This window comes from Hypomesus nipponensis, chromosome 6 (genome assembly GCF_054491055.1).
Source record: "Hypomesus nipponensis isolate SF chromosome 6, ASM5449105v1, whole genome shotgun sequence".
In the NCBI taxonomy this organism is placed as follows: domain Eukaryota; kingdom Metazoa; phylum Chordata; class Actinopteri; order Osmeriformes; family Osmeridae; genus Hypomesus; species Hypomesus nipponensis.
In genome coordinates, this window is record NC_140366.1 from 13,292,394 (window position 1) to 13,314,833 (window position 22,440).

At 48.8% G+C, this 22,440-nt stretch overlaps 2 protein-coding genes across 2 annotated transcripts; one reads left to right on the plus strand and one right to left on the minus strand.

Annotated features, from left to right (window-relative positions):
- The first annotated feature begins 617 nt into the window (after positions 1-617).
- Positions 618-16,757, plus strand: kidins220b (kinase D-interacting substrate 220b). Its single transcript, XM_084700364.1, has 30 exons — positions 618-740; positions 2,858-3,019; positions 3,127-3,225; positions 3,535-3,633; positions 3,894-3,992; positions 4,115-4,216; positions 4,339-4,437; positions 4,615-4,812; positions 5,041-5,139; positions 5,254-5,352; positions 5,463-5,561; positions 5,675-5,852; positions 5,994-6,158; positions 6,303-6,482; positions 6,728-6,893; positions 7,032-7,183; positions 7,512-7,801; positions 7,937-8,077; positions 8,662-8,899; positions 9,117-9,205; positions 9,651-9,795; positions 9,897-10,059; positions 10,784-10,962; positions 11,123-11,340; positions 11,962-12,084; positions 12,582-12,611; positions 13,590-13,727; positions 13,823-13,921; positions 14,033-14,257; positions 14,476-16,757. The coding sequence occupies exons 2-30, from the start codon at positions 2,888-2,890 to the stop codon at positions 15,658-15,660; spliced, it is 5,229 nt and encodes a 1,742-aa protein (XP_084556490.1). The 5' UTR covers positions 618-740; positions 2,858-2,887; the 3' UTR covers positions 15,661-16,757.
- A 326-nt stretch (positions 16,758-17,083) lies between these two features.
- Positions 17,084-19,186, minus strand: id2b (inhibitor of DNA binding 2b). Its single transcript, XM_084700089.1, has 3 exons — positions 18,249-19,186; positions 17,955-18,018; positions 17,084-17,518 (listed from the first exon to the last, which is right to left on the minus strand). The coding sequence occupies exons 1-2, from the start codon at positions 18,603-18,605 to the stop codon at positions 17,959-17,961; spliced, it is 417 nt and encodes a 138-aa protein (XP_084556215.1). The 5' UTR covers positions 18,606-19,186; the 3' UTR covers positions 17,084-17,518; positions 17,955-17,958.
- Between the last annotated feature and the right edge of the window lie 3,254 nt (positions 19,187-22,440).

Consider the following 22,440-nt stretch of genomic DNA (forward strand, 5'->3'; position numbering starts at 1 on the left):
GTGTTTCCATACAGCTCTTCTACTGTGAGGGAGAATATAGGTGGAGGCTACGCCATATTCTACTTTGTGTTGATGTGTAGGTTACTGGAAATCTGGGATAGTCCAAGCTCCTATACCTCATATACAGTTTACCCAGGTATGTGTCCTGAGGCAAAGACGATTATTCAGATGAATGATAGGCCTACCGTGTGTACAGTCCAACCCTATTGTAGAAAAACAACTCGGCACCTGCCCTCTACTCTCCTCATAAACGGTTGGACTTTGAACCGGCCTAATGTAGTTAATAAGCCTTAACTCAAAACGCTTCTTTTTTTTTTTTCTCTCAACAGCATTTATCTAAACAATGGTAACCTATTAATAGGTTTACGACATGTTTTAGAATGGGAAATTAGTTGCCTTTTTAAACTATAAATGTCATGAACAACAATGAATTCATTCTCATTGTTTATCGTCAATTGAATATGCATCGGGAAACTAAACTACTACCCTATACTAACATCGCAGGACTATATAAATATAATAATATATATTAACTCGAGATGATCACGTCACGGATTGTGGGCGGGGAGGAGGAGCTTGACTGACAGGGAGGAAGCTGCCGCTTTATTTTTTTCTGGTCCACTAAAATGGCTGTTGTCGAGGATGGGGAATAGGCTTTCATTCGGCGGTTGATAAAAACATATACCGACGTATTACACATCCGAAGAGCAACTCATTTCTATCCATTTGTCATTGGAAAGGTAAGACAGTAATTAAATGTTCATACATAGGCATTTATGATTGTCCACCGATGAGATCGATGCTTGACTGACAGCTCGCGATATCTGTTTCGCTTACATTCCGAAATATTGTAGCAAGGCCACAATTAAGCACAGTTGAAGGGCATCTTTGTTATATCAAACTTTTTTGTAGACCTATGATCTTTTACTATGTACTGTTACTATGAACTATTCGCCAATAGCGTTTTGGATTTCCTACAGCTTTGCGTGTTTAAAGTGGAATAAAATCACACCGTTACACACTTGCTGGTAACGGGTTGTATGGCTTGAATACATTCCACAGTAATTAGCCAATTACCAACAGACGAAATAGCCTTATAAGGGGTAAACCAGAAGAAAAATAATAATAATTCAATGCAATATTAATAACGGCAAAATCATAAATGCATACGACATTAACGTTCTTCGGATTTAATTCCATTTGTGATGCAATATCTACAGGGCTGGGAGAACAAAAAACAATATATGTTGATAAAATTATTATAAACATATATATTGACTTAGTTCAGGTGTTCAGTAATGTTAGCCTCATCTGAACATGAGGTAGAGAAGATGAGTGGTACCTGCTTCATGCATAGTTCATGACGAGCAGAGATGAGAAACAAGATTACTGTGGAGATATGTAGGCCTAATAGCCTGACGTACGGTATCTAGAGCAAATAATATCCTAACAAACAAAACCACCATATTACCATTCTTGATGATATTGTGTCCAAATGTCAAATGAGCCGTTGTGTGTGTTACTAAGCGGCGCACGGCGATGTGTTTTGATGTCTACCTACTTGCCACCATTTTCTCTTTGTGGCTGTCAGCTGTTAAGATTGCAGCAGGCGGTGTAATGGAATTCTGTACGGTTTGTCCTCCAGGGATGGAATGCTCGTCTGTGTGTGTTGACGTCTGACTGGACCGGTCTATTTATTGCCCTTCAGTGTCTGAAGCCAGGGGCTCTTGTTTTTGTAGCGCATTGGCTTGAATTATTGGTCCAGTACCCATCTTGGTGACTGAAACAATAGTGTGAATACTCATCATACCATGTGCTTTGGGTGGATTTAGTTTTTTATAGGTAAATATACTGGTGGGAAACTGTAGCTCATTATGACATATAGACTTATGAACGATGAAGACTGCATGTGTTGTTGTACAAGGAATAACTTGCATGAGCTACTGTACACAATAAAGTCCATATAATGTTTGTATGTGATGAAATACAGTGGTGTTTACCAAAACAATTCACAATTCACTTTATTTTCATGTAACCAACACTGCAACACAGTAGCTGTCCACACTACCCCTGTTTGCTCCTCCCTTACATGGTGAACTTCAATTTGACATCCGGACATTCAGATAAAAATAAGATGAAATGTTTTAGATGACAACGGAACAAAGTTATCTAACTATGGCAGACTGCTAGTCGGTCACCTTGCTGTTGGCCTGTCCGTCTGCGTTACCATAGGCCTAGCCTGTACCAATCTGTTCTGACATTTGGAGAACACAGGAACTCTGGAAGTCCCAGAAGGGGTGGGGTTGGGGGTATTTCAGCGGTTGCTCAGACTTAAGTCATGAGATTCATGCCTTGGCGAAAGGAAAGCCTTGGTTCGAGGCTTGGTTTATTAACGATGTACAGTCCTGCTGGCTGGCATCAGGGCTGGCAGGCTCATTACACACTCTTACTGCCATTTCACTGGCGGTTTCACATCTAATTTAGTCTCGGAAGTTTGTTTGATGTAGCAGATGCTATTACTGTATGTCAGTGGCATGCAAGACGCCGTACCGTCAGTGGAACCTAGTAGCCTGCTAAGCAAACACTGGACACTGAAGGGACTGTACCAGAGGGATTTACTGAAACTAAAGTCTTAACCCCCCCCCCCCCCCCCTCTCTGTCAGTCTCTGTCCGCAGCACTTTTCAGTTAAGGCGTCCGCCTAACCAACACACGCCTGCTGCCTTAACTATGTTGTCGTCAACAACGTTTTTTACATTTTCATAGCGATACCCCCCCCCCCCCAAGTCTGACAGCAAACCCCACCTCAACTAACACATTTTCTGCGGGGAAACCTGCCGTCTGTCCATCCATCCCTAGGTTCGGTGGTGTTAAAGAGCAGCTGCAGCCATGGACACCACCACCTCCATCAAGATGACCACCCTGGCCATCCAGAACCTCTTCAGCTACGTGGAGGACGAGAACCTGACCGCCCTCAAGATCCACCTGGACAAGTTCAGGGAGGTTGATGGCAGGAGCGACGTGAGTGTTCTCCATGTGGATTACACAGGTTTGGCCTGTATGCGTTTCACTGTGTTGGGTTTGTAGAAGCTGGTGTTAATATATGTACTTCTTTCCCCATCTACCAGAATGGCCAGACTCCCCTGATGCTGGCCTCAGAGCAAGGCAGTCTGGAGATAGTACAGGAGCTCATTCGTAGAGGGGCCAACGTCAATCTGGATGATGTGGTGAGAACAGCTTAACCTCTGTAAACTCTCTCTCTCTTTTCTCTCTATCTCTGTTTCTCTCTCTTCCTCTTTCTCAATCTTTCTTCGCGTTTCTCTCTCCCTGTTCTTCTCTCTTTCTCCCTTTGCATCTCTCTAACAGTATGCCTAAAGGCCTTGTGAGTGCCCTTAGTACATAATGGAGGTTTTGTGGAAGAATTTCCCTGGAGACCGCCAAGTTTACTGTGATAATGGTGGTGGCCTTTCAATGGATCTCCATGGTGATGGTGCATTCCTCTCTCTACCCCCCCCTACCCCCACCCCCACCCTCAGGACTGCTGGTCGGCTCTGATCTCTGCTGCCAAGGAGGGCCATGTGGAGGTGGTGCAGGAGTTGTTGGACAACAGTGCCTACATAGAGCACAGGGACATGGTGAGACTGAGCACTGTTCTAGTCCCTACAACCACCATAAGAATGTTGCTTAGTAAGAACTGATTAGTAACTGATCATATGAAGCATATCATATTTTGTCTTGGCATGTGGTATTTTTTCTGTATCATATTTAGCATAGATAACAATTGTTTTTTATGCCGGTACATTAGAAGTATAGTTGTCAGAAAACCATCATAAGCTTTCTGTGAAAGATGTGTCACATTGTGTGCGTTCTAGTGTATGTACTTGGTTTCCTGCAGGGAGGATGGACTGCTCTCATGTGGGCTGCCTACAAGGGCCAAAAAGAGGTGACCCAAGTTCTCCTTGACAACGGAGCCAACCCCAACACTACTGGGCAGGTGGGTGACACAGACCGAAAATCTAGAAGTTCTAGTTCCTTCATGCATGTAGAGTGAAGGATGGAAATATACCAAGTTCCTGTTTAATGCATCCACTGGACATCTTTTCATGATCTCCTCAGCAATACAGTGTCTACCCCATCATCTGGGCAGCGGGCAGGGGGCACGCGGAGATCGTCAAGCTACTCCTGGAGAACGGTGCCAAGGTTAACTGCTCTGACAAGGTGAGCCAGGGGTCTGGGGGAGGAGGCAGCTGGCAGGGCCTGCTGCTGCCAGTTTGGCCTTAACCTGGTCGTTGTCATGCCGAGCCAGTGTGGATAACGCTGTGTGTGTGTTTCTCTCTCAGTATGGCACCACTCCACTGATCTGGGCTGCCAGGAAGGGCCACTTTGAGTGTGTGATGCACCTGCTGGAGAATGGAGCGGATGTCGACCAGGAGGGGGCGGTATGTCATCACCATATAGACTTTCAGCAACTCAAACTCACTCTGGAAATTTAAGTACGGTTTCTTTTCTGTACTTACTGTATATCTCTTTCCCTCCCTTTCTCGTGTTCTTGACCATCCCCCTCCTTTGTGTCTGCTATTCCTTTCCCCCCTCCCCCTCCTCGGTTCCCCCTGTAGAACTCCATGACGGCTCTGATCGTGGCGGTGAAGGGGGGCTTCACCGAGGTGGTGAAGGAGCTTCTGAAGAGGAACCCCAACGTCAACATGACCGACAAGGACGGCAACACGGCCCTGATGATCGCTGCTAAAGAGGGCTACACGGAGATCGTGCAGGACCTGCTGGACGCAGGCACCTACGTCAACATCCCGGACAGGGTGGGCACGCGCACACACACAGGCACATGTACACACACACACACACACACACACACAGGCCCATGTACACACACAGGCACAACACACACACACACACACAGAGGCACAACACACACTCATCACAAGCTCACTTAAACACACACACATGCGCATGCTAAAACACACACACACACAAATATGTGGGTTTCATCGCGTGTGCTTTTGTTGCCATTCCTCGTGTGTGTCTAGAGTGGAGACACAGTGCTGATCGGAGCAGTGAGAGGAGGCCATGTAGAGATAGTGAGAGCCCTGCTCCACAAATACGCTGACATTGACATCAGAGGACAGGTAAGGGCGCGACGTCACCCTCGGAAACCTCCGTCCAGATAAGCACTGCTAAATGCATCCTATCGTGCGGCACTGCGCACACCCCTGCCTAAAACCAAGCGCTCCCTCCCACAGGAGAGCAAGACAGCCCTGTACTGGGCGGTGGAGAAGGGCAACGCCACCATGGTGAGGGATATCCTGCAGTGTAACCCAGACACAGAGACCTGCACCAAGGTAACGCAAGACACCAGTCCAGGCACACAAGCTGTCACAACACCAGTCTAACATCGGCCTCTGCTACACCCTGTCCTTATACCAGACTGAACGGTATGTGTTCCTCTTAGGATGCAGAGACTCCTCTGATTAAAGCCACCAAGATGAGAAATATCGACATAGTGGAGCTGCTGCTGGACAAGGGGGCTAAGGTGTCAGCAGTTGATAAGGTACGTATCGATGTCCATATATTTATAGAGATGACGCGACCGTGAATGAATAGGTGGGAATTAAGTAGGGAAATGATTCACCTGATTGATTGTTTGATTTATCTGTTTTCCAGCGAGGAGACACGCCTCTCCACATCGCCATCCGTGGGCGGAGCCGGAGGCTGGCGGAGCTCCTCCTTCGTAACCCTAAAGATGGCCGCCTGCTGTACCGGCCCAACAAGGCCGGCGAGACGCCGTACAACATCGACTGCAGCCACCAGAAGAGCATCCTCACCCAGATCTTTGGAGCACGTAAGTGGTCCTTGGTTCTCCTGGAGCTCATGGACTCTAAACAGGAACCTTTAACCATTTAACCAGGAAGTATCTCTGGCTTCATCCCCTCGACGTGTTCCCTAACCTCTCCCCATGTGTGTGTGTGTGTGTGTGTCTCAGGCCACCTGTCCCCTACAGAGTCTGATGGGGACATGCTGGGGTACGACCTGTACAGCAGCGCCCTGGCAGACATCTTGAGTGAGCCCACCATGCAGCCTCCCATCTGCGTGGGCCTGTACGCCCAGTGGGGCAGCGGCAAGTCCTTCCTGCTCAAGAAGCTGGAGGGTGAGGCAGACAACCTGTCACATGTCCTCCTTTGACTGACAGTTGAAGGACACGATTATATATCTACATACATATGTGCTGACCTATGTGGACCCGTTTGGGGCGGTTTTTATTGATTCGATGATCCCTCTTGTGTCCTCTCAGATGAGATGAAGACCTTTGCTGGCCAGCAGGTGGAGCCACTGTTCCAGTTCTCCTGGCTGGTGGTGTTCCTGTCTCTGCTGCTGTGTGGCAGTGTTGCTCTGGCCCTGGGCTTCAGTGTAGACCCCAAGCTGGCCATGGCTGTGTCCCTCAGCCTCCTGGCTTTGCTCTACGTCTTCTTTGGTGAGACTAGCCCTATGCGCTCTATGACTGGGTTGAGAGCATGTTCCACAACTGTACTGTAGAGGGCGATATAACACCAAAAAATATTCTTTGCACTAGAAAGAAAAAAGCGGGATTATAATCAAGCATCACGACTGACTAATACAACTATACACTATTTGTAAAGACATACTGTTGTAGCACTGACAGAAGTACAATTCCTTCATCTGTGACACTGACTCTAACCAGAAGACGTTTATGTGCAGTGGTGGTCTACTTCGGAGGGCGTCGCGAGGGCGAGAACTGGAACTGGGTGTGGGTGATCAGCACCCGGCTGGCACGCCACATCGGCTATCTTGAGTTGCTTCTCAAGCTGATGTTCGTCAACCCTCCGGACCTGCCCGAGCAGACCACTCGCGCCCTGCCCGTCAGGTAAAACCACCTGCCACTCCCAAATAACCCTTGACCTACGTAGCAAATCCCCAACCAAAACAGACAAGGATATACCAACGATCCATCAGCTGGTATACACTTTTCTATTGAAGTACGACTCCTCCGACACACCCACAGGTTCCTGTTTACAGACTACAACCGTCTGTCCAGCGTGGGAGGGGAGACGTCCATGGCGGAGATGATAGCCACGCTCTCGGACGCCTGTGAGAGGGAGTTTGGCTTCATGGCCACCAGGCTCTTCAGGGTCTTCAAGACTGAGGAGACGCAAGGTAACTGCAGTACAGGGACGCACCACACGGAAAGCATGTCGTCTCTACTGTCTCACATACGACACCGTCTCAGACCACTGTATATGTGAAGCTTTCGCTATTTGTCTTATTCCATCACGCACAAGCTTGCTGAAGTGGAAAACATACATTTGTGTACGGAAAATGCTAATTATGCTGAAAGGAAAATGCTAATATGAAACCTTAAGGCTAACCAAGGACGGTGCAATTGGGAATCTCAATCTAGCGAGAGCTACAAGCTAATGAGGGGTTAGGTGAACGGTGTGAATGAAGGAGGCTGGCGAAAACATGCTCTTCCTCTCCTCCGCAGGGAAGAAGAAGTGGAAGAAGACGTGCTGCATCCCGTCCTTCATCATCTTCCTCTTCATCCTGTCCTGCCTGATCACCGGCATGGCCCTACTGGCCGTGTTCAAGGTGGACGGCGCCAACCAGACGGTGAACGCCGTGCTCATCGCCATGGCGAGCGTGGTGGGGCTGGCGCTGCTGCTCAACTGCCGCACCTGGTGGCAGGTGACCGACTCGGTGCTCAACTCCCAGAGGAAGAGGCTGCACAGCGCCGCCAACAAGATGCACAAGCTGAAGAGCGAAGGTTTCATGAAGGTGAGGAGATCCGATACACAACAAACTGCAGGAGATGCAACATGATACAGACCTGACAGGAGATGCTGCATGACAGGAGATGCGACCTGATGTCATTGACGAGTCGTATCGGATCGCCCCTTTTTCGCCGCCCAGGTGCTGAAGAACGAGGTGGAGCTGATGGCGAGGATGGCCAAGTCCATCGACGGCTTCACCCAGAACCAGACGCGCCTGGCGGTCATCATCGACGGCCTGGACTCCTGTGAGCAGGACAAGGTCCTCCAGATGCTGGATACGGTGAGACGCGATGCACACACATTCACATACACACACACACACAGGCACCAACTGTCATCTTTCTCCCGAACACTTTACCAAAACACATTATATAAAGGACAAGGATATCACTTTCAAAGACTCTAGGGGGTTTCGTGATATGTCCACAGAAGTGATTGAAAGTGATTGATTTTAAATTAATTAAGTTATAAGAAATGGGCTGCTGCTTGCTCACAAATGCAATCTTTAGTCTCGAGGAGAGAACAGCCTGACAGCCTGCCCTTGTCAGGGGCTCAATGACGTCTCTTGGAACATTAAGAACAGTAAACATTAAATCACTTATCTTTGGTCTCCAGAAAAGTAGATCTTTTGTACGTTGAGATGTTCAGCTTCAGACAGTTGGATAGTTACTGCAACAACATGCAAGTTATCAGAGGGGGAAAAAAGGATCACATCTGAATCACATGGTTCATGTCAGGTCTAAATATGTACAAGGCTGCGTCCTAGCTTCTGCTCCGTCCTCATGCCTGCGTTTTACCCCGCCACACACACACCTACACACACGGCCACATAACACACACACACACACATACACACACACACAGGTGAGGGTCCTCTTCTCCAAGGGCCCCTTCATCTCCATCTTTGCCAGCGACCCCCACATCATCATCAAGGCCATCAACCAGAACCTGAACAGTGTGCTGCGAGACTCCAACATCAACGGCCACGACTACATGAGGAACATCGTCCACCTGCCCGTCTTCCTCAACAGCAGGGGCCTCAGCAGCGCCAGGAAGATGTGCTCCGCCGCCCCCGCCAACGGAGACACCAACACAGCCGACGGTAACAGCGGAGAGGACGACAGACGGACAGACAGACTGACTGACTGACCATGTTACTGACAGAATGACTGACGGACAAATACACAGGCAGACAGTTAGCCTGTCTGACGGGATGAGTGACACAGACATGTTAGTGGAAGCCGGCCGTAGGGTGATGAGGTTTATAGCGTGTCCTGGCCTGGGTCCTCATCCTTGGTCTTGTCTCCGTTCATCTGCAGGCTGGCATGAGGAGTTGGACAGGAAGCTGTCCCAGCATAGTCTGGGAGAAATGACCAAGTTCGGCAGCAAGACCGCTCTGAATCGCAGGGTAAGAGTACAGGAATGTGTGTGTTTGTGTGTGTGTGTGTGCGTGTGTGTGCATGGCATGTGTATGTGTATGTGTCTGACTGTGTCCTCAGAATTAATTGACCATTAGGTGGTAACTTGGATCCAAAAAAAAGCCACTGCCCTTATTTTGACTTTAATCCAATGAGACATAATCCAATTTCAAGTCTATCTCTCCCCCTTGATAAAATAGACCCCATGACCTGCAGTTTGGTTTCCAGCTATGTGTCACACACATGTACGATTTATAGCATTAATACCCCAACCTTAACCCTAACCCCCAAGCTGTGAGAACACAGTGCCGCCATACAACATGGGACATTTTCACAACTGTGTTTCGACAGAGTGATGTTCAGTTCTGCTGTAGTGTCATTCACCCACACACACACGCACAGACTCACTCATGCTTTCTTGTCACGTGTGTGTAGGACACCTACAGACGCAGGCAGATGCAGAGGACAGTGACTCGACAGATGTCGTTTGACCTGACCAAACTGCTGGTGACGGAGGACTGGTTCAGTGACATCAGCCCCCAGACAATGAGAAGGCTGCTGAACATCGTCTCCGTCACAGGTGACCAAGTGTCACACACACATGACATTGTAAACTGACAGCTACTGAAGAAATAGGATTGCCCAGACTCACACAGCACGTCATTGGTCAAATTCCAACAGGTCGTCTACTGAGGGCCAATCAGATCAACTTTAACTGGGACCGGCTGGCGTCATGGATCAACCTGACAGAGCAGTGGCCATACAGGACTTCCTGGATCATCCTCCTATTGGAGGAGACCGACGGCATCCCAGACCAGGCCACGCTCAAGACCATATATGAGAGGTAGGACTTCTTCAAACTAGACCCCGCTCCAGAGATAACACTCTCTCAAACTATGACGAAACCCATGTCACGCTCCAGCACTCCAGCTGGTACAAGTGTGAGACCCCTGTGATGGAAAAGTCATTATTAAAGAATGAATGGACTGTAATTGGCTTCCAGACCACTTTTCTTGAACAAATCCACTGAGAGGGGATTCTCGTTTGAATTGTGTTCCACTAATGAGGTTGGAAAAGTGTAATGGTCGAAAGTTATTTGAAGAGATTTACGAGTGTCTGAAGAGATGAAGGTGGGAGATTTCTCGCTGGGCTGTAAGGATTACTTTAATACGTTGAAACATCAGAATCCTGTTGAATTGGTTGTATTATTGTAATTTCATTGCAATTACTTTTCAGACAAAGAGCTTTGTTCCCTCAAAGGCCGTTTGGAATTTTTTTGCATGTAAAGAATGTTTTCAAAAGCAGTTATTTTAATTTAATCATGTCTGTGCCCTTGGACAATGGACAATGGACAATCAGTAGGCTCTCATCCATGACAGTTAAGCACATTGAAAAGTATTTCTCCCTTTTGTTGAACTACCTTTCTCAAAAAATCTCTGAAATAGTTTTGTGGGTGATAACATTCATTAAACCTAATAACCTTTTACATTTTGCCGTGAGCCTGAAGTCTTCTTCAAACACATCAGTGAAGTGAAGTTAGTGCATGGCCCTGTGTTCTGCTCCTTCAGGATCTCTAAGAACATCCCCACCACCAAAGACGTGGAGCCCCTCCTGGAGATCGACGGCGACGTCCGCAGCTTCGAGGTCTTCATCTCATCCCGTACTCCGGTTCTGGCCGCCCGCGACATCAAGACCTTCCTCCCCTGCACCGTCAACCTGGACCCCAAACTCCGGGAGATCATCGCAGGTCCGAACGCTGGATCAAACGCACCTCGGCTTGCAGCCGTGACCTTGACAATGCTCCCAACCCATAAGCTCCTCCCCCTACGTGGATCGCTCTGCTGTACAGGTACTTCACACAGTATGTAACCGGCTGTGGCTTGTGTTTGCGTCCTTCTCTCTGGCAGATGTGCGAGCCGCCAGGGAGCAGATCAACATGGGAGCGGTGACTTACCCCACGCTGCCCCTGCAGGAGGCCGCCCCCCGCCCCGCCTCCGTCTACAGCCAGCAGTCCTCCGCCATCTCGCCCTCAGCCTCCTTCAACCCCTCAGGGATCATGTCCCCCCAGCCCCACAGCAGCTACTACAGCGGCATGGCGGGGCCCCAGCACCCCTTCTACAACCGGGTGAGTCCTTATGACGACCTATAGTACCACAAACAGTAGGCTACCTAGCAACCCTAACCCTACAGTACTACATGCATAGCACCTGAGTTTAAGTAAGCCCTGGTTCCTGGACTAACAAACCAACCTAGGTCTTCTGAGAGAATTTGCATTTGGACGGCCTCCGTTCAGTGAGAGATGCTGTATGACCTCTGGAAGCCACCCAGAGACCTCCTGATTCATTTGGCCCACATTTGCCCTCCCATTACTTAGAATAATTTGTATGTTTTCACCTCCCTTCCCTAAATCATTTTTACTCATTGCAAGTTGCTTTTGGTTTATTATGCTTTCCGTTGTGTGATTTCATGTTTTGTTAATGTCTTTGTTGAAATATGATGTGGTATTTGATTTGCAAATGGCTATTGTATGTGGAATCTTGTGTGTGTATACAACATGCCACAGTCCCGTAAATTGGTAGTGTTCTCGATATGATAGTGATGACAGTGTCTGGGACTGTTTGCACGTTTCCTCATCTACCGCCTCGTAGTGTCACACCATGTTCATATTCAAGCGGTTGCCATGTCTTTTTTCATTTTTTTTCATCCCCCTAAATGTTCTTTTTTCCCGGATTCCCTCCATCCCCAGCCATATTTCCCCCAACATGTTTACCAGCTGCCACGCCAGTACGTGGGCAGCTCCTACCCACCTCATGCACCTCCTCGCCCACTCATTAAAAGCGGGTACCCCAAGGATCCAAGCGGTGGACTCGTGAGTACAAGAACTGTCAGCGGCAGACATAGCGCATTTACATGGCAGATTGTCATGACGCTGGCTTTGATTTGATTGAAGTGGTCTTCTGTGATATCTTAAGGAACAGCGTTATTCTGCTATTTGAGCTGTTATATTGATCCCGAGAGCTCCTCTCAGTTACCGCCTGAACAAAACCTGCTTCTCCACCTGCTCTCTATTTCCTTGACACTTGTCCACACACACACACACACACACACACACATACACACACACAGAAACATTGAACCAATTTTTTTTCTTCCTCAAAGTAATTGCCTGCTTCGTCTCTTTCTCTGTCCACCATTGGTGCTGTCCAGTATGTCTGTCCTCCATGAAAGGTCACCTGTGGGTTTCCCTAATGTTCTTTTTCCTCCTCGGACCTTTAGCCTCGATGCTGACCTGGGTACCTCTCCCTCACATATCTTTCTGTCTCTCTCCACCTCTCCTTCTCTCTCTTTCTCTGTCTCTCCAAGCAGTTTAAGGTACCATCTTTGAAAAAGAAGCAGGTACTGAACCCTTTGGGCTCCTAACACCGGCTTACCTCCTTGGCCCTCATGCTGCCCCGCTTTATCAAACTAACAACCTCCTTCCTCTTTCCTGAAGTTTTCTGACTGATCCCAGCATGCACCTTGGGACATCTAGCGCTCTTTCTAGCATCTAGCCCTCTGAGAAGTGAAACGCTTTGATTTGCTCGTGGCAAGACTTTCTAGAGATTCGCTAGTCTCTTTGAGCATTTCAAAGGTTTTGTTTTGTCTCTGGATGTTTTCATCATGCTCCTCTTCTCCTGCCTAACCCACACTCACTCCAACCTTATCAGAGATCTTGACAGTAATTACACAGGGTTGTTGAACTCACTCACAATGCACTTGGTAAACAAAAGCCTTTGGATTGGAGCTAAATATAATAAAACAAATATAATAAAAATCAAGCTTTTGCTCCCACTGGTATTATGACAATCCAGTAATGGTTTATTGGTTAACGTGGGTTACTAGGTGGTAACTCCAAGAGTAGAATCAGATTACAATAATAGAGATACCATGTGACACAGATTTCCCCCAGATAATGGCTGTAACCTCATTGGCTCATCCTCTGACAGTGTTTTCTTGGGCCCTGAGGCCATGTCAACCCCCATTAACTCCCTGACTGCTTCTCTCAGTGCCACCCTCACCCTAGAGTAGAGCTACGCCCTTCATCATGCCAGCCTCAACGCCAGCTCTAATGACATTGATACGAACAGCATTAGCCTAGATGATACGTTTGTCATACATACTGATGGTTGATGTATGTTGTTTTCCCCCCTCCCCCTCTGCTGTGTCTTACTACGTTTGCAGGTTGGAAGGGTGTTTCGGCATGAGATTCTTCCCTGTAGCAATAGAATTTCAACTCGAAACCAAACCACAAAGAAGTAGATGATATCGTAATTTACATACCCGGATCTTGTCCGTGACCGTGTTTTTTGCGCGTGTGTGTTGTGTGTGTCTCAGGGATCTGCCTCTGTGGTGTCTGGCACCCCGGCAATCCTCCTCAGCTCCATGAACACAGACGCCGTGTGTGAGCGCGTCAAACACACCGAGGGCATGGACCAGAGCATGATGGCACAATACACAGCCACCATCAAGAAGGTGAGCTCAGTTCTTTTGTTTGTGTGTGTCTTGTCACGTCCTTGTGCACACAAGCATTCCTCTGTGGTCTAACTGTGGTGCTGTGTGTTTCTCAGGCTAATGTTAATGGCAGAGTTCTGACCCAGTGCAACATCGATGAGCTCAAGAAGGAGATGAACATGAACTTTGGTGACTGGCAGCTCTTCAGAGCCACAGTGAGTTTGGCCAGGTCTTGCATGACCCATGTATTTCAGGGTATTTGGGTCAATGCCCCTGGTCTGGGCTACTTCCTCATGATGTGCTGCCTCCCCATCTCTGTATTCCAGGTTCTGGAGATGCGTCACGTGGAGAACCAGATGCTGCACGAGGAGGCGCACAGCGAGCAGGGCAGCAGCGTTGGGGAAAACGTGCGGCGTGCCTCAGCCCCGCCCCACGCCGGAGCGGCCAATCCGGATGGCTCGCCAATGTACAGCTTCAACCTGAGCTTCGAGGAGCTGAGCAACGTGGGCTTGGATGAGCAGCCCAGGATCCCCAGCAACCCCCCCTGGATGGTGAGTGGCGTCCTGGGCCTCAAGAGACCTGGGTCCCGGGTCCGAGTGAATGCTTTTCTCACATGGAGACTGTGGTGGGAGTTGTCTTTTGATGCTGAATGAAGCTATCTTGCCTGGAGGTGAAAGCTCCAAGCTCCCCTCCTCTCTTCTTATCTCTAGGTTCCCATGACCATATGATGTGATGGAATATGACATCAATGTTCTCTCCTCCTTCCCAGGGCACCACCCACCGCACCCCCAGCATGTCCAGCCTCAACTCCCAGGAGTCGTCCAACGACATCTGCAAGCTGACGGACAAGCAGCAGTCGGAGTACCGCAACGCCTACCAGGAGTACATCGCCCAGATGGCCACACTGGAGGTGGGCGTAGAGAAGCCTGTCCAGCCTCACCCCGGGCAGTTCATGCACTCCGGTTCGGAGGACAAGGCTAAGGACGGCGCTGAGCAGGACAGCCGCAAACCCTACACCAAGAGAGGGGCCGGCAAGCCGGCGGCGGACGCCACCGACTTCGCCTCCAACGTGGAAGCTCTGGACCCCATCACGGAAGAGGATGAGAAGCTGGACCACGGATCCTCCAAGTCCCTCCTGGGGCGCAAGACCTCCGCTGAGAGGGGTCTCTTCCAGGGGGCGGCCGACCTGAAAATGAAGGCGGCGGGTGGGCTGCGCTACCAGAAGCTGACCAGCGATGATGAAGAGTCTGAGGAGTCTGACAACACCCCTCTGATGAAGGACGGGAAGAAGGCGGAGCCCAAAGCTCTGGGCGGGGCCCTGAAGGGGAAGGACTACCTGTCTGATGCCATGCTAGACAAGAAGGACTCCTCTGACTCAGGGGTGAGGTCCAACGAGAGCTCGCCCAATCACTCGCTGCAGGACGAGGAGGCGGACCTGTCCCAGCTGGATAGGGCCAATCTGATCGAGCTGGAAGAGGAGAGCGTGGCCAGGAAGAGGGGCCTTCCCAGCAGCCTCAGCGGCCTCCAAGACCCGGCAGTCACCCGCATGTCCATCTGCTCTGAGGACCAGTGCAGCCTTCTGGCCAGCAGCCCAGAAGAGAGCTGGCCCTCCTCTTCCAAGAGCTACAACCTGAACCGCACGCCCAGCAACACCACCCTCAACAACAACACTAACACCCAGCAGCAGAACCGGCCCCGCCCAGCCACCGAGGGCTCCAACACCACCACCTCCACCCCCACCTCCTCCTCCACCAGCGAGGTCATCGTCTCCCCGGGCTCCAGCACCGCCGCCATCACCACCTCCACCACCACCAACACCAAGCCTGGCCCGCACAACGAGAATGTGCGCGTGGTGCACCTGAAGAGGGGGCTGAACCCCGGTGACCCCCCGGAGATCTGCACCGTGTCCTCCGACACTGTCACCTTTGGGGAGGAGCGTGAGAGCATCCTGTGATCCCCTTACAGGGCCTTGGAGCCCTGACTCCTGACCCGGAACGAGAGCACTCCGTCACTAGGTGTTGTGGTCGTCTGCACTAGTGTGACCCTGCATGCTCAGGTAGAATTTAGGTTAATAGATAGAGCTAAAGTTTGGTGTGCACCAAGTAGGGGCAGCTCGCTGACACATTACACAGTAGTTTAGTTTTGTGATTCGTTAAACCTTAAAAATGAGGTTGTCTTGTCTCGTCTAATCAGATATTGTATTCAGACGTTCTGCCATGAAGTAAAAAATAAGTAGCTTGTACTGTAACTAATAATTTAATTGCCTTGCTTATAGAAGAAAAAAAACCTGTGTCTAAACAGTGTTCATATTAGCAAATGGTCGCGTAATTACAGTGGTGCAGTGAGCTTGTGAGTTGGTGCAATGGAGTCACGATTGAAATACAGTATAAGTACACACCTCGGTGCAATGAAGTCATTGTTATCGTTCCGTGTTCGAACAAGTGAGCCAAACGAACAAAACCGTGTTGTAGGATCCGTGTTGTCTGTGTTGCTGTATACGTTGTTTAGGAAGAGCCAGCTTACCTGCACTGCCATTGTGACAGCTCGCCATGGGGCTTCTCTGAAGGAAGAGGAGGGCCTTCATACTGAGCATGGGGCTTCTCTGAAGGAAGAGGAGGGCTTTCAAACTGAGTACACGTTGAATGTCTGTGCTGTAATACCGTGTCTTACCGTAGATCTGGAGGGCATCCCAAGAGAAGCTTGGCTAGATTCTGTCCAGTTAGGAAGTAACATGTACTGTATTGTGTAGTGGTTGTTAATGACAACTGTACTAGATCAAGTCTTCAGTATTTATTGTTGCCTGCAACTGCCTAACCACTTGTGGCCAGTCAGATTTGGTGTTGCATGAATATGTGTGTAGGATGCATGCATAAATTCAGAATCTGTGCAATCTGTCCTAAGAGTGCTCTCAACTGTATTGCATGCACTGTGGTGTTAGTACCGTTAAAGACTTGGAAATAGTTGTGGAAGAAAAAGAAAGAAGATAACCAAAGTCTAACAACTTTGTCTATAACGTGACTGAAAAATAAACTTCAAATGTTTATGACAGTCTGCAAGTCTTCGTCTTTTCTGTGTCCACAGCTTTATATTGGTTATTGAACCTAAAAGGTCCTGTACCTAAGATGAGACATAGGCTACTCAAGACTGTAAAAGCGTTGACTGCATTGCACTGTAGGTGGCGCACTCTCCCAGCGGAAGGCCAACAGTAAAATCCATCTACTGTTCAAAATTGATAATACAATATCTTGTTAATTAGATCAGAAAGTTAATTTATCAAGGCATGTAGTCCATATAAGATGAGATCAAATTAATTGGTATTTCTCTCCATCAGGATTTGCTGGGACAACACGGTGGTCAAGAATTAAGAGACAACTGCCTTGTCATAATCATATTAGTAATTTAATTTATTATTGTATAAAAGTGCAATTTACAACATCTTTCAAAAACGCAACACAATAAACTGCAAGATTATATACTCTCTGCCACAAATATGCTACTATACAGGCATGATTTCTGTCTACTTAAATGTTACAGCATCCACAGTCCGCCAGAACAGGGGATATACAGCTTTCCTGTTTTCTTTTCCTCACTTTCACGAAGAAAAGATTAAGTCCTCTTGTCAAAATATCTCGTTTCCGTACTGTCCTTTCAGTCACTTTCTGTGTTCCCAGTGTCAACCCAGTGGAATAAAATCGACTTTAAAAAGATACCACATATCTCCTTTTAGGGGTGGGGGGGGGGGTGGGGGGGGAACTATGTGAAGAAAAATTCCTACAGCCAGTGAAGGGAACATGAGGTCTTGTTTTGAACACCTGCAAGAGATTGAGAGGAGAAGGGCATATTTAGAGAGGACAAGGATCTGGACAGACTGGCGCCTAAGCGGAAGCCGCAGCTCCTTTTTTCGACTACAACCAAACACTGAAATACCGAACAATCCCATACTGTAGCACCAGACGGAGACGTCGGGCGGACGAGCGAGCAACATCCTCACAACCTCTAACTACCATGTTGTAAAGGACCCACTGCCATAACTAGTGCATTCTCTCCAATTCTTGCAGACAAAATAGGAAAACTTCCCATCTTACTGACAGTGTGGTCAACTGGGACTATCCTTGGCGTCAACAGTCGTAGATTTTCCCTTGTAACTCGCTAAATTAACAGCTAGCGATTAGTTGACATGAGGGTTTCATGGTGTTATTGTGAGTGATTAAATGAATGATCTAGCCGCTGTATGTTGGAGACACTTACTGAGTCAGCGCAGGAGCGTGCTGCTGTCCACATCTGCGTCTGTTTCCCTGGGCAGGTCATTTGACTGCACACACATACACACAATTATTAATAGGAATTATTATGCTTTCTGTGCTGTTCCATATGCATTGTTGTGCGCAAAGATAAATTATAGTAGGCAAAAGGTTACGTTGTCTCATACAAGAATAATTTGTCAAGGAAGCAAATTGAACAGGGAACATGTGTTTTAATAATTTAATAGTGTTAAGAGTGCGTTTGGAAGCACAAAGGACACAGCCCGTGCTTCTAACTTACCTCGCAGGTAAGGATGCTGATATCTGAGGTGACAGCGGTGGACAGAGGATTCCTGGACGCCGTCTGTCCCAGCCGTTGCTGATATTGACAGGTTACAAAGGATGCGCTGGAGTCAAGTGCAATTTGAAGGTCCAAAATATAGTCAATCACATGCTGCAGAATCTCCATTTTACTGACGTTCTTGTTCTGTGGGAGGCTGGGGACGAGTTCCTTCAGCATGGTGTAGCAGTCGTTCATGTTGTACAGCAGGCTCAGTGGATCATCCATCGGGCTCTTGCTCCGAGATATCCCGAGGATGTGTTCCGACGAATTCGACATGTTGTTTCTCATGGACCGCACCGGGCTTATAGATTTCATGTTGACTGCTGAGAACTATGAAAAACGTATCAAATGCTGTATATGGTGGGATACCTGACCTCGCTGAAGAGAATTGATGCGCACGCTGTTAATTCTTCTTTATAGCGCTGGTGGACGGGGCACGCTACATAAGAGGCGAAACTGTATGGCGATTGGTCTTTGTGCACTGCCAATCACGTCTCAAAGCAATCGCTGTGGTGTGTCACGAAAAATTTACAAATCCCGCCCCCTATCTTCCGCATTCTTGGAGACGTTCTTTAGCAAGTAATGAGAAAGTGAGCGCTCACTTTCTCTCTTTCTCACCTGAGGGACACTTGAGTGCCTCTGTTGCCTACAAAGCCTTTTTTAAATAAGTGCCTAACCTTGTTAGCTTCCATAATCAGTGGGAAACTGCGGCTCGCATCTGAGACACTCCACTGTCCAAAACAGTTAATTTACAGGTAAGCAACTTCAGGTAAGAATGGTAGCCTTATGTGACCATCAATAGGTTTACCAGTTGCCCGGTCTCCCTCACTCTACCAAGCTAAACCCAACCGGTTGATGGCTTGGCACCACTGGGCACACACTGCAGTAAAGAGTTTGTTCGCCGCAAGCTCCCACTTCCACCGACTCCCTGGCGCCAGTCCTGTGACGACATCCATTCACAGCAGAGCTTGAAGCCAGTCGGTTCGGCGCCGCTCAGGCGGCTGCTATGACTACCGTAGCTGTCAGTCAACGCGCGTTCTCAGCTGACTTCACCAATGAGAGTGAACTCCTTGCGGTGCCTCACTCACTGCCCCAAGCCACACACCTGCACTGGTTTGCATTTCTGCACACAAACACGCACACACACTCAGGAATGCCTGTCTCATATTTGTGCACTGTATTTCAGCTTACAAATGCAAATTTTAAGGGGAAATTATGCCACATTCATAAGCCTAGGCACAATAGCTATAAAGGACTTGTCATGATCACCTCATTTAGTATGCATTAAGTTTAACATTTTCTTTAAGTATTTATCGGTCATCTGAAGGAAAACCTATTCATTTGAGGGTGGCTCATTCTATTCTTGTCTCATGCAGGCAGATCACCCTGGAATCACTCAGAGTGCTTTGTGTAAACCACTAACTCAGCAAACCCTTATTTGTGTTCAACTATACACTAAACATTCAATAAACCTTGGCTCAGCAAGCCCACAAACAGTTATGTCATGATATTATAGTTAGGAAAGATACTTCTCGCAGTTGCTAAAATGTTGTGTTTTCTAACTTACTCTACAGACAGTGTGTTCATTCGCCCCTTTCACAGTCAGAAATGGGCACCTGTGGCGGAGATAGGTCTTTATTTACCCTCCTGTGGACAGAGCATCACAGAGCTGTCACATCCTCTGAAGGTCTAGTCCCCAATGGCCCACATTACCCAACAGGGCTCTACAGAACCGAGCTAGACTTGATCATGAGGTCGTTGTTCAGAAGCATGTGAGATATCAATTCTGAACTCTGATTACTTGTTAGTCATACGTAACTGGCACCACTTAGGGGCTACAGCCCAATGGTTTCAATCTCCAGTTCATTCTCACATCAGTAGCCAGCACCTATTGAATTTGCATGTCCTGCTCCAGGACATCGACTGTACTTGCTCTGCGGGATGAATAACAGCATCCGTTCGAACCCATAAAGGACTTGTTTGACTTGTTTCCCCTGGAGTCCCCTTCCGCTCCAGTCGACTGAATGACTCCCGTGGCGATGGACACTGGCAAGCCCTCGTGCTGGCGCTGTCTCAATGTTAAAGGCTTTTGGCTGCGGCCGTATGCTCGTGATGGGACTGCGAGATCGCCGCCTCGGCCCCTAAGCGCCTGCTCTCGGACGTCATGCTCCCCCAGCAGGCAGGTCTCACCAGGACAGGTTGTTGGGAGGAAAGGATGACTCTAACCCTAACACGAACCCAGCCACTGGATGGACTGGCCATGTGGTGCGACCCTCCCTGGAGAATGGGATTCCTCATCAGGAACACTCGTTGCCTGAGTCCGCGTCCACATTCTTGGCTCTTTTAGTGCCTCTCGTTCACATTGTTGCTTTGTCCCTGGGAGTCAATGATTGTCTAGTTCTATTCAGGTTGCAGGGGCATGGGTAGGGGCCTGAATCCTCCTCTAGAACCAAATCCAAAAAGTCATTTTCTTAAATGATAATTTTTTTACATTTCAGAGTTCAGTGTAGACACACATCCCTGCTTGTCTTTGTAACACTGGTCCGTACAGTGAAGCAGTCGAGTCATGGCTGGCAGTCAATTGGGCTTATTCTGTTCTGTGCATCTGGGGGGGAAGCACGTGTTCCTATAGTTTTCGTAGGGTACAGGGGGAGGAGGAGGGTGGAGGATCTCAGTGCATCATGACATGAGGATGCTCTATTGTTTCATCCAATTCTTATTCTGCTGATGGTGCTGCCTTAGGGTCTCCCTCTGTACCTTTCTCTGTCTCTCTCCCGCTCAGCGTTGAGGAGATGCCTCGGGCATGACTTCATAGGACAGGTGCTATTTGCACTGCTGTCTCAAGGCCTCACTGGAACTTCAAAGAAGGAGATGGGAAAGATTACCGACATAAAAGGTTAGACTTGGCGTCTCTGTTTGGCCTAGACCCCGGCCCACATTCTGGTGAACAAATGACGTCTGTGTGATGTGATGGAGGCCCCGTTTGCTCAAGTGGTCCTTGTGGAAATGCACACCCATATGTCAGAGATGGGTCACACACCTCCATGTGTACAGTGGGGATAATCTTACGGAGCTGGTCCTACCTCTTAGCCCCTTGACCGCTATGTCATTCAGGAAAAGAAGTGCCCCTTTGTTACAAAGGGGAACTCCGGAACTCTTGCTGATATCAAACACAATGTGTGCCGGTCATGCTTAATACACGCAAACACGTTGCACACACAGAGGCATACATGCACAGAACATTTGCATTTTAGGAAGTTGTGGTCACTTGAGGACTCTGCAGGTGTGTTTGGTTGTTCCTGCTAGCTAGCCTAGGGCTACAGGGGCTCTTCCCCAACAGATCAATATGACACAGCCGACCCTAGTTATTCACAACACTCAGAGAAAAAACGACTCGGTGAAAGAGATATGGTGGAGAACCCTGTCAGATGACTTACCCTTCCTATTCCTAGAATATACCTCTCGTCCCCCCCCCCCCCCCCCGTTTCTTTTAATCTCACACCTCGTTTTTCTCGGTCTCAGCTGCAAGTGAGTTTTCTGGTCGTACCTCCTCGCAGTATCTCTCTCTGCTGTGTGTGAATACAGGTCAGTGGAGCACGTGGCATGCGTGTGCGTGTGTATGTCTGTGTGTGTGCTGGGCTTGTGCTGGCGGGGCCAGGCAGGCAGGCAGGCCAGGTGAGGAGCGGCTAAGTGCGGGTCAGTGAGCGGCGTGCCGGGGAGAGAGACCCAGAGGGAGAACACCTGCCCGGCCCCGCTCCCCTCCTGCTCCACCTGCCTCAGCTGCTCCTCTGCCAGGCGCCAGGGCGGACATCTGCCCACCTCTGGGTAATGGAGCTGTCACTAATGCGGGCCGTTTACGCCCAGCACTGTGCTCGTTTAGCCCCCCCTTCCGCAGCCCCTCCCCCCCCCTTGCTCCCCCCTCCTGAGAGCTCTCATAAGAACCAGGGGGCCGCAGTAACACTCAAGGTGTTACCGCCCTCCTCACAGCACTGCTGTGTATTTCCTCTCACTTCTGCTACAGGTAAGAGGCTCTTCTCATCAAGACACGGACCAAACGCTCCCCCACGGTGAACAAACACCAGTCAAGTTCTGTAAGTCCAAGATGGAGGAGACAATGTTTCACAGCGAAGGAGGAGAATTTGTAGGCTCC

What these genes read in the sequence shown, in the direction of transcription:
- kidins220b (XM_084700364.1), top strand. Translation starts at nt 2,888, where the DNA reads ATGGACACCACCACCTCCATCAAGATGACCACCCTGGCCATCCAGAAC. An exon ending in CTCAAGACCATATATGAGAG is followed by an intron (nt 10,060 to 10,783) that starts GTAGGACTTCTT and finishes CTGCTCCTTCAG; the next exon opens with GATCTCTAAGAACATCCCCA. An exon ending in ACTCCGGGAGATCATCGCAG is followed by an intron (nt 10,963 to 11,122) that starts GTCCGAACGCTG and finishes TCTCTCTGGCAG; the next exon opens with ATGTGCGAGCCGCCAGGGAG.
- id2b (XM_084700089.1), bottom strand. Translation starts at nt 18,605, where the DNA reads ATGAAATCTATAAGCCCGGTGCGGTCCATGAGAAACAACATGTCGAAT. An exon ending in TCAGCATCCTTACCTGCGAG is followed by an intron (nt 18,019 to 18,248) that starts GTAAGTTAGAAG and finishes ATGTGTGTGCAG; the next exon opens with TCAAATGACCTGCCCAGGGA.